The sequence below is a fragment of the Eleginops maclovinus genome, chromosome 3 (genome assembly GCF_036324505.1).
Source record: "Eleginops maclovinus isolate JMC-PN-2008 ecotype Puerto Natales chromosome 3, JC_Emac_rtc_rv5, whole genome shotgun sequence".
NCBI classification, from domain to species: Eukaryota; Metazoa; Chordata; class Actinopteri; order Perciformes; family Eleginopidae; genus Eleginops; species Eleginops maclovinus.
Window position 1 is genome coordinate 3,012,167 of NC_086351.1, and position 14,054 is coordinate 3,026,220.

Genomic DNA, 14,054 nt, shown 5'->3' on the forward strand with positions numbered 1-14,054 from the left:
TATATTATAATCCTGTGATGACTTTCTTTATCAACACATTATTATCCTTATGTTGCGGTTAGTACTTTGATCTGTGTTTGTGCAGTAAATCATACACTAGCTTTAGGATCTTATCCTGCAAGTGTCTTAAATGTGCATTCTCTCATATATCCAACAGGGAGCGTCTCCTCTGGTTGAACATCTCAGGTTTTACAGAAAATAATCTTCTTATCACTTCACTAACTCAGTATCACTTGCAGCAAACGTTTTCTTTATATGTTTACGGTCTCAGTTGCCTGTTTTATGTCAGAATTGTGATTACTTAATAAATGTGTTCTGTTTGAGACATTAAGTATTCTTTAAAGATTTTATTTCCAAGACTTAAACTTAATGGGAGATAGACAGTGCCGTTCGGAGAGTTAGAGGGGAGGACATGAATCTGGGTTCACCGCAGATTTGAGTCTGATCGACTTCCAATTTGTTCCGGACCGTCTAAAGCAGGGGTGTCCAAACCCTTTTTTGGACATCCTGCAAGTGTCTTAAATGTGCATTCTCTCATATATCCAACAGGGAGCGTCTCCTCTGGTTGAACATATCAGGTTTTACAGAAAATAATCTTCTTATCACTTCACTAACTCAGTATCACTTGCAGCAAACATTTTCTGCAGATTTGAGTCTGCGGGAAATGGGGTCCAAACTTTTTTTGGACACCCCTGACACCCCCTTTTTTCGGGCCGTAGTTTGGACGCCCCTGGTCTAAAGGCTTTGAGGATGAACACTTATAAATATCTCGAGTTTTCATGAAGTGACCCTTGCTGTGGCATGGCGGTTATTTTGCACAATTTCACCAGGAAACAGGAAGTGGCTGTTAATTGATGGCAAATATAGGGCATGAACAGCCATTTGTAAAATCTGAGGCTTCGTCACATGCCGTTGCCATAGCAACAAAATGCTCGTCATGAAACGCGGTTTCCTCATAACTCACATTCTCCAAACGGCCCCAAACTTCATTATGTTTGATAACGAGCAAGCCATCAAGACATGCCAGGCCTATTATGGGATGTCATAATATGCAGTTGCCCTGGCGACAGATCACTCGCCATCACACACAGTGCTGATGTTACTGCTTAAACTCCCCACGTTTTGCTAACGGCGGAGTCCTCGAGAGATCAGCGTGACGTCGACGTGACAAGGACGGACAAGAGGCGAGGGAGAAAGAACGAGAGAGAATTCACGAACGAAAACAACAAATACAATCTACCAATTAATGGAAGCAGTTGATTAATAATGTATAAAATGTTTTACTGACAAACTTTTTTGCTGACAATAACACCTGAAGCACAGGATAAGTGTATACTTTCAAACAAATACAAAATAAATACATACTGGAATGTTCCCTGTCGTGTCCGTGTGATATTTTAAATTGTTGCTGAATTATTATAGCTGATGCTCTGAGTTCGATCTAATTTTAAATAATTTCCATACTGTCACATGCAACAAACAATGCATATGTGATAGTGGGATTAAAATAACATATTTATCTGAATTACAAGTATAAAACAGCACAAATACTGGAGTAAAATACATCTAAACAAAGCATTCCAGTTTGTTTTTCAGTATTCTGAGCTGTCATCATGCCTTTAATACTACTTAATGTTTTTACTTGGAATCCCAGTCCCTTACATTTTTTGACAGCCAATAACAGTCCATTATCTTAGAGATAAATTACTTTCCATTACTTCATTTGTCAAATGTTTGTGCCTATCTTCAACGAGCTCCTTATCAATTGGCTACTTATTTACAGACAGCAGATTCAAATTCAAAATGCCCTTGTAGCCCCACTGTTTGAGTGGACCCCATGTGGGTGGCACCCGGCTGTAAAAAGCCGGGTGATTGCATTCTTGACACGTCACTCAAAATGTAGTCGGCTTTAATTGGTCCAATGCCAAAACAACCACCTACAAGCCCCGCCCCTTTCATGCAGCATATCACCCCGCGGAAGTTGGTGTGTGTGAAGTGGAGTAAAAAAGGGGATGTTGAAGTAGCTTTTAAACACTTCGACATTTTTCTGGACTGTTTTTATATTCCGTTGCAGAAACAGAAGGACGGTAAGTCGTTGGTATGAAAGGAATTACATATCGCTCGCTTTAATGCAAGAAAAAAGGGGAGGACCGAAGTTAGCTAGCTAGCTAGTTAGCATTTGTAATTAGCCATCACGTTTTAACTGTTAATAAAAAAACAACAACATTGCAGTCTCTTACATCGTGTTGTTTTGTTGAACTTATTATATATAAAGATGTCTGTTTTTGCTAGTTATTGTTGTCAACCATTAAGGTACTTGTACGTTTCGTATCGTAGCATTGTCTAGCTATCATCTGAGGTTTTATTTGATTTTGAAGTGTATTATAATTGATTGATCATTGTTTTGTACCGGCACGATCACTGAAGTGTCATTTACAAACATATAGCGAAATGTCCGATTAAGAAAGCGAAGCAACAGTGAAATTTACAACGATAGTATCTCGTTGCTATCTGAATCCACATAAATGGGAACTCACACTGGTGGTGTAGTAAGAGGCTGGAGTTGTTTACATTTCCTGTCACGTTTTCAAGAATCCGTTATAAGTCCCACTGCAGGGACATGTACAGTGTTACAGCAAAAAAGTTACATAGTAGGTTAAAAATAGGCATGCAATAGCTAACTTATTGAATATAGAGAAGATAAAAGACACACATTTGTAATAATAGAATACCAATAAAGGCAATTAAGTAAACATCACCATGGATAAAAATTAGGAGCCTGACCCATGTCACTTAAATAACTTGGTAAAGTAGGTAACATATTAGGTGTTGGAACAGTTATAACAAAGTAAACGTGAGTATTGCAAGGAAAATTGTCTATATTGAACATTGCAGGTTTATTGCACAAGATTGCACAGGCCGTATAGTGGTGGGGTCTACCAGGGGCCGTGGAGGTTATACAGTCTGACCGCTATTGTTCATGGAGGATCATTTGTATTTTTACATTTCCTGTTCCCAGTCTAGTAGAGCATAATGTTGGAGTGCGGCATGCAGGAGCAGGACAGACGGGCTCTGCAGAGAAACGCTGCTGTCCTCTGCAAACAGCTGGTGGTGGACGAGGTGTTCATTCAGCTCTTACAGGCAGACAGCATCCTGACTGAGAGCATGGCAGAGGGCATCATGGTATGTTGACTCTGATATATGGTTATTATTCATGTAGGCAATAAGCAGTCTAACTGTCAACAGGTGTATTGATGTACCAGAATTGAATTTTTAGCCAAATTCATATGACTTTGTGCCTTTTGATAGCGCTGGATATTTAAAATGAAATCCCGTATTTATTTATCTACAGATTTGTGTTATTTTCAATTTTCTATCTGTGCTCACTTAGTGTATAGAGGCAATTTTTTAAGCTTTAGCCTTTAGACAATACATGGTAGGTTAACAGTCATTCAAAAAAGATACGTTGCACTAATTACAGCAAATTTCACATCTCTGCTTGATTTTTGGTAAGGCCCTCTCCTGGGGTAAGATGCATTAGTCACCTTTGGTTTACCTGTAACTTGATTTTAAGATACATCTAAAAAAGAGAAATGCGTGTAGATTTGCAGAAAACTTTATTCTTAATTTCAGTTTTACAATAGGTTGTTGATTAAGGCTAAATGTACAAAAAGAACATGAAACCTTCAGATTTTAAACATTTTAATGTAAATGCATTGGTTTATACCTGGCTAGTTATAGTGGTTACCACATCGGTGCCCCCTCTAAACAACCAGTGTACCATTTATGTTTATAAAACCACATTATTAAGATATGGGAAATGGTTGATTAAATGTTTCGTTATTTGTGATTTTCTCTTTACTCTAGGCCGAGCGAACATCTCATAAACGAAGCTTTTCTTTACTCCTACTCCTGCCGAAGCGAGGGCCCAGGGCGTTTAGCAGCTTCTGTTCAGCGCTGCAGGAAACTGAGCAGCAGCACCTGTATGACCTGCTCAGACAATCAACAGAGAAAGAAAGCAAGCAGACACCTGTTAAGGTAAGTGTGCACTTCATCAAACAACATAAAGCTAAAATATACTCAGCAGATTCTTACCAGACTGAGAGCTGAGAAGTGCAGTTTCTAGACTGCCTTCTGCTCACAGGTTGTCAGCCTGAGGAAGAGCCAGAGGGAAATGCAGGGTAACTAGTCATGTCTGAAAAGAAGAAAGAGGTGGTAAGGGTTCTTGTAAACCTTCCACTCAGATCCTTGCAGTCATTTGTCACTGTTGATATTTTTCACAAGACTTAGAAAGAACAGAAGCTAAAGCCTTTGTGTTTTTACTGAGATTTCACATTTGTCAGCTCACAGTTACAGAAGGAAAGTTACACAAGTTAAATGGTCTTCTGCAGACGTCCTCAGTAGACAGAGAAGAGGAGAACAAGGTGAGCAGCAGCTCATCAAGCCCAGTTCGAGCGTCAGATAGCTGCCTGCCCTCAGAGTCACCAGTCAGAGGATTGGCTCCAGTCAGGGAGGAAGACAGGAGCACAGAGAGACAGAGGACAAAGAAGAAAAGAGGACGAGAGGAGCAGACAGATGTGAGAATCACAAACCACATCAATCTTGTGACCAACAACAACAACCAGATGATTCGGTAGTCAGACTGCAGGCAGAGGGAGAGTCAAGTGAGGAGGGCAGGTGACATTTTACCACAACAAGCACTCACTGCTGCCACAGAGAAGAATAACATCTTCATTATAGCGCTAGGCATAATCGATAGTATCAAACATATCGATATTCTTAAATCCATCAATATAGCTAAGATATTGTACGTTTGACAATCGGTGCTTTCATAAAATGTTTACACAATTATATTTTACATAAATAATCATCATTAATGTGAAGACAAATAATACAGTTGGGAATCTTTTTCTATTAAACTCCTCTTTATTAGGAAATAATGGAGTATAATCTATGTGTCAATGTCAATGTGTGTACAGTGTCAGTCCAGGTGCTGCAGCAGATGTGTGTTAGAACTAGTTCACACTGGGGTGAACAAGAAAGTGTTTGTGTGAGTGACTGTGTGTGTGTAGTGTGTGTGTGTGTGTAGGGACAGCAGTGTTCGCAGTGTTCATATTCCAGCCCAAACATGGATTAAAATCAGGAAAAGACACAAATTAAACCGTATTATGATCCTACAATATCCTAAATCTATCTAGTCTTATCTCATGACATGGATATAATAATAAATATTGGACAGCCCTGCTTCGTTGTCTTCTTTTGTTGATGTTTGTCACCTCATATTGTCCTGATTTGTTGAATTTCAGAGGTCTTCCCTTCCACTTCCCACTCAGGAAGAAGTGAATGCCAAGAGAGCGAGGACACAGGGTAAGTGCGGCCTGCATTCAGGTTAAAATACTTCTCACAGTGTTCAGTGTTCAATGTCAATATTTTTCTGTTTCCTTGGAGACCAGGGGTGGTGTCGGGAGAAACTGCTTTATCTGTTGTTGAGTTTAAATGCACAGGGAATTGAACTTACCACAGCACAAAGGGCTTTTCTAGCACAAAGCAACAGCAGCTGGAAAGAGTTCAATCTGTGAACAGTTGTTTAGACAATCTTATTTCCGATATCAGTACGTGTGTTATTAATATTCAGCTGCTGTCTGCACCTGCAAGCGACACGCCCTAAGAGTGACTCATTCGCAGGAGAGTAGCACAGAGTTATTTTTTCTAATAACTGCTGGCGGGAGCACACAGTGATGTGAGAACCTGGCATCAGCAGTTGTCTTGTTACACACAGAGTTTAACTTTCTGGTGTGTGTCTGTGTGTGTGTCTGTGTCTGTCCGTCTGTCGTATGTGTGTCTGTCTGTGGTGCAGAGTCCATGGAGTTGAGTCTGGATGCGGACAGTCCCATCAACACTCCTGTGCTCCCGTGCACTCACGAATTTTACCTCTCTCACTGCCAGCAGGTAAAACACTTCTCTGCACCTGGTCGGCCGAAACTTACTCTGCTATTGTTCTGTTTATTAAATTAGAAATACGCTTCGATTAAACATCTTCTGGAAGGCTGTTCCAAAGTTGTGATCCATATACACATCAAAAGGAGAAATATATGTGTAGAATACACAATATAAAATGCAGAGTAGAATGCACCATGAACGACCCGATTACTAAGAAAAAATAAACACAGGATACCATATACTGTATTACACGTTATGCTTTAGAGAAATACTTCAGTTCTGATCCACAACATCACCCATTAAGGTTTAACAAGGACTATGCCTAAACATACATCGATTTGAACAAGAGACCATTTATGACATATTTTTCTAAAAGCAAATTTCATCTGCAGTCCCTGAGCAGGTGCATGCATAACAATCAATAGAGTCTCAATCCGACTCACAGTCATACAGACATTTTAAGTTGCAGATCCATATTAGTGTTCCTAGGATTCTACGTAACGTGTTCAAGCAAGGTGTCGAAGCCCCTTCTTTTTCATCAGGCGGTTATTTTGAAATATTTGATCCTTTCTTCCCCATTCCATTTCTTTACCGTGTTCCTTTTTGTTCTGTTTCCAGTCTTACGGAGTTAATTCGTCACCTCGTGGTTTGGCGTTGGTGATCAGTAACGTGACCTTTGACCCCTGCGCTGCGCCTGAACTCGACACTAGGAAGGGAGGGGAGGTGGATGACGAGGTCCTGAGGAAGGTCTTCACAGAGCTGGACTACAAGGTCACCGTCCACAGAGACCTCACTGCTCAGGTAACACACACACAGACACCAGGGTGGGAATTTCACAACGGCCATGGCCTTCATGGCCCCTCGGTCTGGCCGTGATGCCCCGAAAATAATTGTACGTCCTACAGCCACCATGGCCGTTGTGCCCTGTTACTGTTAAAATCTCGACGTTGCTTTAAAAGTGTCAGAGCGGTAGGTCTGGGCTCTGAACTGCATTAGTCCTTGTAGCTTGGATTGGTTACGCGCACCTCACGTGTCATACGTCGCATCATTCAATCATCATTGCAGCGGCACGCTATAAGAATACAAGGAGGCCTCGTGTCTCTTTTTGTCTGTGAGTTTATTCACTTCTGAGACAGGTTACTGTTGTCCGGAGCCACGGCAAAACAACGAAGAAGAACGTTAATTATCACTCGCACACACATATACCGTTAGCTCTCCCATAGCATTCCCCCGTCTCTCTCTCTCTCTAGGAACGTCCCTTCTCCTCACCCAGTGGTGTTTTATATGTACAAAACTGGTGGGGCACGAACAACTTAGATATATAAAGGCTTCTTGTACCTTAATACATGGAGTAAAGAGCGCTATCACAAAGCAAAACTTAACAACAACAACAACCGTGATGCCTCAGCATGAAAACATCAGTCTGTAGGAAAACACCGTGGTTACAACAGCAATCGATCCATCGATACATAAGCTATACTTCCGCTCACCAAAGCTCCAGTAGATGGTCAACTTCTTTCATTTTCTGTTTGTATTATTTACCGCTGGTGATGTAGTCTAAGCCCTCTCGTCTCCTCTGCATAACTACACTTTTCGCACACACACTTACAGCCAATCAGCTCTGACTTATGAGATGATGTTTCCGTGGGGCTGCGAGCGCTTTGCTCCTCTTGTGATTTGTTTTTTGGCACACACACATTGAATGAAAAACTACTCTATTCAGTGCGCAGTGTAGTAAACACACACACAGACACACACAGACACACACACACACACACACACAGACACACAGACACACACACACACACACACACACTGAAGCAATGTGTATTTACGGGATGTTATTTTAAACATAAAAACATTCCTCTTATTTGGTGACAAAGATAGAAGGAGGATGAACCCACCTTGAATCATTTTGTGAAAGTAAGTGCTCGTAGAGAGGCTCTTGTTTGGTGGCAGAGTCATCACAAAGCAAAAACACTTTACACTTCAGTGTGTTTAAGAGGATCTGTACCAAACACCAACCCAATTGCAGACTGGGATTTCTCTGCAGCTCCACAAAATAACACTCAGATATTTTCACATATTTTCCCTTTACCAAAAGCTGCACTTCCTGAGACTCGAATACTGTACTCGTCTGTTTTGAGATTTCAATAAGATGTTGATGGAGTCCTTGTTCTCCGTGTAGGACATGAGGAAGTGCATTGAGAGCTTCACCCGTCGGCCGGACCACCGGACAGTGGACAGCTGCGTGGTGTGTCTGCTCTCTCACGGAGTGGAGGGAGCTATATACGGCACGGACGGACAACTCCTCCAGGTGTGTTCCTCAGTTGATGCATGCACTATTTTACCGGGTTAAAGCTGCTTACTCTTGTCTTATATTTTATTTTGTCCCTTGTTGAATTTCAGCTGGACTGGGTGTTTGAGTCCTTTGACAACGTGCGCTGTCCACTGCTACAGAACAAGCCCAAGATGTTTTTTATCCAGGCCTGCAGAGGAGGTAAGGCTCTTTATATAATACAGTACTCTCTGTATCATCATTCATTATTGACATACAATCTAATGTATGCCAAGGTAAATAGATCATCTTATATTGAAGGTCCAAAATAGGGTAATTTCCAAATCGCTTCAGCTTCAACATTGCAATGTTCACAGTCTCAAAAGACACCTTGCAGGAGGTTAAATGTCGAGTAAAGCATATTAAGCTATGCATGTCATGAAGAAACGTTTTTGCTGCTTAATACAGATTGAAAACATGTTCAATAACTAATCTTATATGGTGTCTTAAAGGTGCCATAGAATGGAAAACTGTATTTACCTTGGAATAGTTGAATCAGGAGAGTTCGGTACATTGAACTGACATACCATGAACCTCAAACACCATTGTTTCCTCCTTCACGTGCAAATCATGAATATGCATATCCCAGCGGTAAAACAGGCAAATGATAACAGTCCGGCCCCAACCTTTGCATACACCAGCGCAGGGTGAGGTAGGCCTGCTTCGTCGCATGAAGAAGCCCGCAATTTTTGGTTTTTCCAATTAATGGCACGTTTTTTTTATTACTACCTTTTTTTAAATGCGTTCTGCAGGGAAAGGAGGCTGGCGTTGGTCACGGTTTGGAATGAGAGTAAACAGGACAGAGTAACACGGATATCGCCCTTTTTGTTTTTGGAAGACCTTAGTTAAGGCGGCAGGCGTGTGTTGCTTAGGCGGCCGCCTTAGCTGTAAAGTGCTGCGGGAAAGCCTGCCAGCTGCTGGTAACGCTAACGCTAACGTACCACTCCGTAATGTTGCTCTCAAATCTCCGACCTACTGGCTGTTCTTCAAACTCATCGGTTTCCTCCTCCGAAAAAGGTTCAAACATGTAAGGTTGGATGCCAATAGCCTCCATGGTTCATCTCTCACAGTTTCATGTACTTCACTTACTTCTGTGGGCTCTGAGGCAGCCATGGATTGTAAACCAGCCAATCAAAGCAGAGCTCATCATAATTATTTAAATGAGCCCCAAATAAGGCAATTCAGCTCGTTTCATTCTAGGACCAAATCAGAGGGTTGTAAATAGGTCTGTGAAACCGCATCTGGACATTTTTTTGGATCAACCAGAGTTATATATCTTCTTTGTAGACATCGGAGTACAATTTAGAATACCAGATAGATGCATTCTATGGCATCTTTAATGTCCGTCTGATTGACCATCATTTACTCGAATTTAAGGCTTCTTGGACACAGGCAGCAGGCTGACACTGAAACTGAGATTTCTAAATTACATCCTTTATTTTACAGTCCTTTTTTCTGGAGAGGAAGTAAAGAAAGCAGAACTCTGGATTCATTTGTTGTTTGAGGTGCAATATATGACTCAGCAGCTTTAAGACATGAAGGAACCATTATTTTCTGCTTCCCTCTGATGACTTATTTTCAACGGAAAGTCGGCAGGGCCGTAATTTAGACTGGAAGTGACGTTAGCTCCTCATCAGAATCAGAATCCCTTTATTCGTCCGACAGAGGGGAAATTTAAATTTGCTACAGCAGCAACAGAGCCAAAGACCGCTATATGCTATACTCATACTCGTGCTATATTCTTCTAGAAAACTCTCTGCTTGCACAAGGAAAGATCAAAGACAAAATGAAAGAGTAGACGTGCACATTGAATTACAAACACACATTATATGGCTGCCTCTGTGTTTTGGTGCTCTCTGTTTTTACACATCTTTTGCGTAAATATTGTTCATTTGTTATAACAGTCTTAAAACCGGTTTGGACGATGGCGTGTTAAGGCAACTTCTCTCAAATTGGTTTTTACTCCTGACGTTCGTCTGTCAGTGAAAGGACAGTTTCCAGGCTGTCTCTCAGCATGTCCAGATGTTGTATTCTGTCACCATCTTGGCCCCTGGGACGGGTAACCTAGACGACTGACACATCTGTCCATCATCCACACATCTCCAGGAGCTGTGGACTGTGTCCTAACACGTCATAGATGTAGTCTTCAATAAATCGCATTACAAAAGCAGTGCGATATTAGTCCATTGATGTGTAATTATTACTCTTTCGGGCTCCCGGCTAATTAGACTTGTGTCTATAGTTGAGGTTATGGCTGATGACACCCTTGGCAAATCCTCACACCCCTCAGGAGCAATGCTAATTACTGTCACGCACACTCCCTCGCTCCACCACAGGAAAACACAGAGCTGCTGATAGGTGGTTAGATGTGGTCTGACTCTGACTAATTGTGTTCAGGGTTTCATCCCCAAAAATTCACCTTGATTTTGGACACACTGCAACACAATTTTTCAGAAAGGAGACGTAGGGCTTTCCATGTTTTAACAAAAGTTGAGTTACTAAGGGTTATTCAATATTGTGTAAGAAGACTTTTTGTTTAGGTGAATGTTAAAAAGTAAACATCTGGTGTTCCAGAGGAGATGGACTGTGGCGTGGAGCAGAGCGATGGGCCGGAGAGGACCTGCTCCCCCAGCTGCGAACAGAGGGATGCTGGGAGAGAGGGACAGGGGGACGCCACCTCCAGACAGAGGGGGGATCCGAGGATCAAACTGCCCCAGCGCTCGGACATGATCTGTGGCTACGCATCGCTTAAAGGTCAGAGCATTTGTAAGTCTGTCCCTTTTGCTCTTCTGGGCTGGATTCATGTGTGTGTTAATCATCGGCAGTAAAACATGAACATTAAATACACACATGACAACAGTAGAAAGATGTATATCGAGTATCTGTAGAATACACGATAGAAAAGGTCTCTCTGCGTCTCCTCTCGGTGCATTAAGCCTTTACTGTTTGATTTCTTCCTCCTCAAGGCACTGCAGCCATGAGGAACACCAAGAGAGGATCCTGGTTCATCCAGGAGCTGAACTCCTCCCTGCGCCTCAACGCCAGAGACACTCACCTGGCAGACATCCTGGTGCAGGTGAGCAGATAGAGATCCTACACTCATTTGCATGAGCGTGTCATCAGAATCTTGTCTAATTATTTCATGTTCCTTAGTGCTCCCTCTACGCTTTATTGATTTGTTGTAATTGATTTGTTGTCTACTGATTGGTTTGTGGAGGGACTCGGAGTACAACCGCTGCTCCTTTGCGTTGAAAGGAGCCAGTTGAGGTGGTTCGGGCACCTGGTGAGGATGCCACCTGGGCGCCTCCCTAGGGAGGAGTTCCAGGCACGTCTAGCTGGGAAAAGACCGAGGGGTAGACCTAGGACCAGGTGGAGGGACTATATCTCTGGGAGCGCCTTGGAATCCCCCAGTCAGAGCTGGTTGATGTGGCCAGGGAAAGGAAAGTTTGGGGCTCTCTGCTGGAGCTGTTACCTCTGCGACCCTGACGGAAAAGCGGGAGAAGATGGATGGATGATAATAATCATCAGAAATGTGGAAACAATGACGTGGGAGTTAATAGCAGTAATGGAACAGCTAGAACAGTCTGCTGGGTGCAGAAAACTCCCTTTAATGCAGCCTTTATAGCCAGGACAATACGTGCCATGTATATAAACGAACTACGGGTGCCGCAGGTGTTATGACGGAACGCAGCAGCTGTATCGGTGAATTACCAGTCCTACCTTGTTTACTAAACATCTTTAAGACATGACTTTTGAAGCAACTACATTTCCTGATGTTCTTGTTTCATCATATTTAATAAAAAGAAATCTGAATAAGCTCACCCTCAGACAGACAGACAGACAGACAGACAGACAGACAGACAGACAGACAGACAGACAGACAGACAGACAGACAGACAGACAGATGTGTGGTGTGAGAAATAATGATAATAATAGAGATAATAAATCAGTCTAAATATAAACGTTTTATCTCCTACGACTTTAATAATTCTGTCCTTTGTTTTTTATCCAGGTGAACGGGCGTATTAAGGAGCGGGAGGGGTACGCTCCAGGCACCCCCCACCACCGCTGCAAAGAGATGTCGGAGTTCACCAGCTCTTTGTGCAAAGACCTCTACTTTTTCCCCAAGTACCAGCCGCAGTATTGACATGCAAATATGCACATAACAACACACACACACAAACACACACACACACACACACACACACAGAGCATTCCTCGCATTGAAGCCACTAACAGTTCATTCCACTCCAATTACTGCCACACACTCGCACAATCCTCTCTGTTACAACAGGATGTGTTCATTTATATGTTCTGTATAGATCCATGCACACAAACCCAGGAAGGGAAAACAGAGCCAGCTTATGTTAATCCACATGTATGAGTACACAGTGTGTGTGTGTGTGTGTGTGTGTGTGTGTGTGTGTGTGTGTGTGTGTGTGTGTGTGTGTGTGTGTGTGTGTGTGTGTGTGTGTGTGTGTGTGTGTGTGTGTGTGTGTGTGTCTGTGTGTCTGTGTGTGTGTGTGTGTGTGTGTGTGTGTGTGTGTGTGTCGATGCCAGTTAGAGGGTTTAGTTGATGATCCTTTTTTAGTCAAAGACAGAATTCTGTTTTGTTTTCCTACTGCACAGCTACTTTGAGGATTCACTCTCTATCTCTGTCTTTTTAAAAATGTATTTTCTACACAGGTCTATTTTTGTTGCTTTGTTTTGTATGGAATAGTTTTTATAAGGATTTATAAGCCCGTCGTCTTTATCTGTATATAATGTTTGATTGTAATTTCCTGTTTTGTAGCATGGTGACAGGCAGGGGGCAGCACATGGTCTCCTTTTCCCTCAATGTTATCCCTGTGTGCAGTTTAGAAATGATCTTTATTGTCATGATTTCAACTTTTACTTTAGCTGTAATAGTGATGATTTACCAGCCTTCTTTTGTGCAGCAGAAATTTTCCTCACCATTTCTTCCTTAAGAAGAGGAGAAAACAAACAGGGCAGCTTCAGAACAACACCTTGAAATGTTTCATTTATTTTCATGCTTTACTTTGACGACGTTCAATCAGAAAAAGTCAGCTTTTTTTAATCCTAAATGTCTCCAATGGCCCCCACTGTACATTACTGTAGATATGTCAGGGTGGGGGGGCTGCTGGGGAATGTGGTGCTACTTGTGTGGTCTTCCTCCAACCGTGTGAACTCTGACCTTTACGCTGACTCCTAATAGTGTGTCTCCTTATGTGGGAGCTGCACACACTCTGTCATTTTACTGTAGCTCGTACAGTACGGATGTGTTTGTCTTCCATTAGCAATATGCAGGTTTTCTACTGCAGCCTGTGCCACGTGACGACGGTCGTTGAGATGAATTTAAGACCCTGGAGCTTTCAGAGTATATAGAATATATTGACAATCCATTCCTGTGTGAGCATTGATGTCCCAGAGGAGCCCTGATTCGAGGAAGTGTTGTTTACAACAGTGTTGTAGTAAAGAAAGAGTGTATGGGCCGGACAGTATTGATTGTTAACCACCTGTAAAGCTGTGTCTTAGGTTTTGTTTTCTGTAATAATCCAAACACAAACATTGGAGTAAGAGGTGTACTCTCCTGCAGGGTGAGACTGTTTGAAGGTTGATGTTTGCTGCCAAAGCTCTGCTGTTGTTCCAAGAGATTTTATTTCGGTCAATGACTGCCAAGTGTTCCACACAATAAACGGACCAATGATTTTAAAACAAGACACCCTGCTGTGAGATGCTTTTTCCTCTGCTTTTGTTTCAGTTGAGCTGAAATCCT

At 42.2% G+C, this 14,054-nt stretch overlaps 1 protein-coding gene across 4 annotated transcripts; it reads left to right on the forward strand.

Moving 5' to 3' along the window:
- Positions 1–1,949: 1,949 nt before the first annotated feature.
- Positions 1,950–13,996, forward strand: casp2 (caspase 2, apoptosis-related cysteine peptidase). Of its 4 annotated transcripts, none has more exons than XM_063879423.1 (12): positions 1,950–2,087; positions 3,020–3,183; positions 3,868–4,038; positions 4,392–4,577; positions 5,307–5,367; positions 5,858–5,949; positions 6,559–6,741; positions 8,129–8,257; positions 8,350–8,440; positions 10,853–11,044; positions 11,245–11,354; positions 12,291–13,996. In XM_063879423.1, exons 2-12 carry the CDS (start codon positions 3,034–3,036, stop codon positions 12,423–12,425), a joined length of 1,500 nt encoding a protein of 499 aa, XP_063735493.1. In that variant the 5' UTR covers positions 1,950–2,087; positions 3,020–3,033; the 3' UTR covers positions 12,426–13,996. The 4 variants fall into 4 exon arrangements, with proteins under 4 accessions (XP_063735493.1, XP_063735495.1, XP_063735496.1 ...); XM_063879425.1 differs by having other exon boundaries at positions 10,853–11,032; XM_063879426.1 differs by lacking the exon at positions 4,392–4,577.
- Positions 13,997–14,054: the final 58 nt, after the last annotated feature.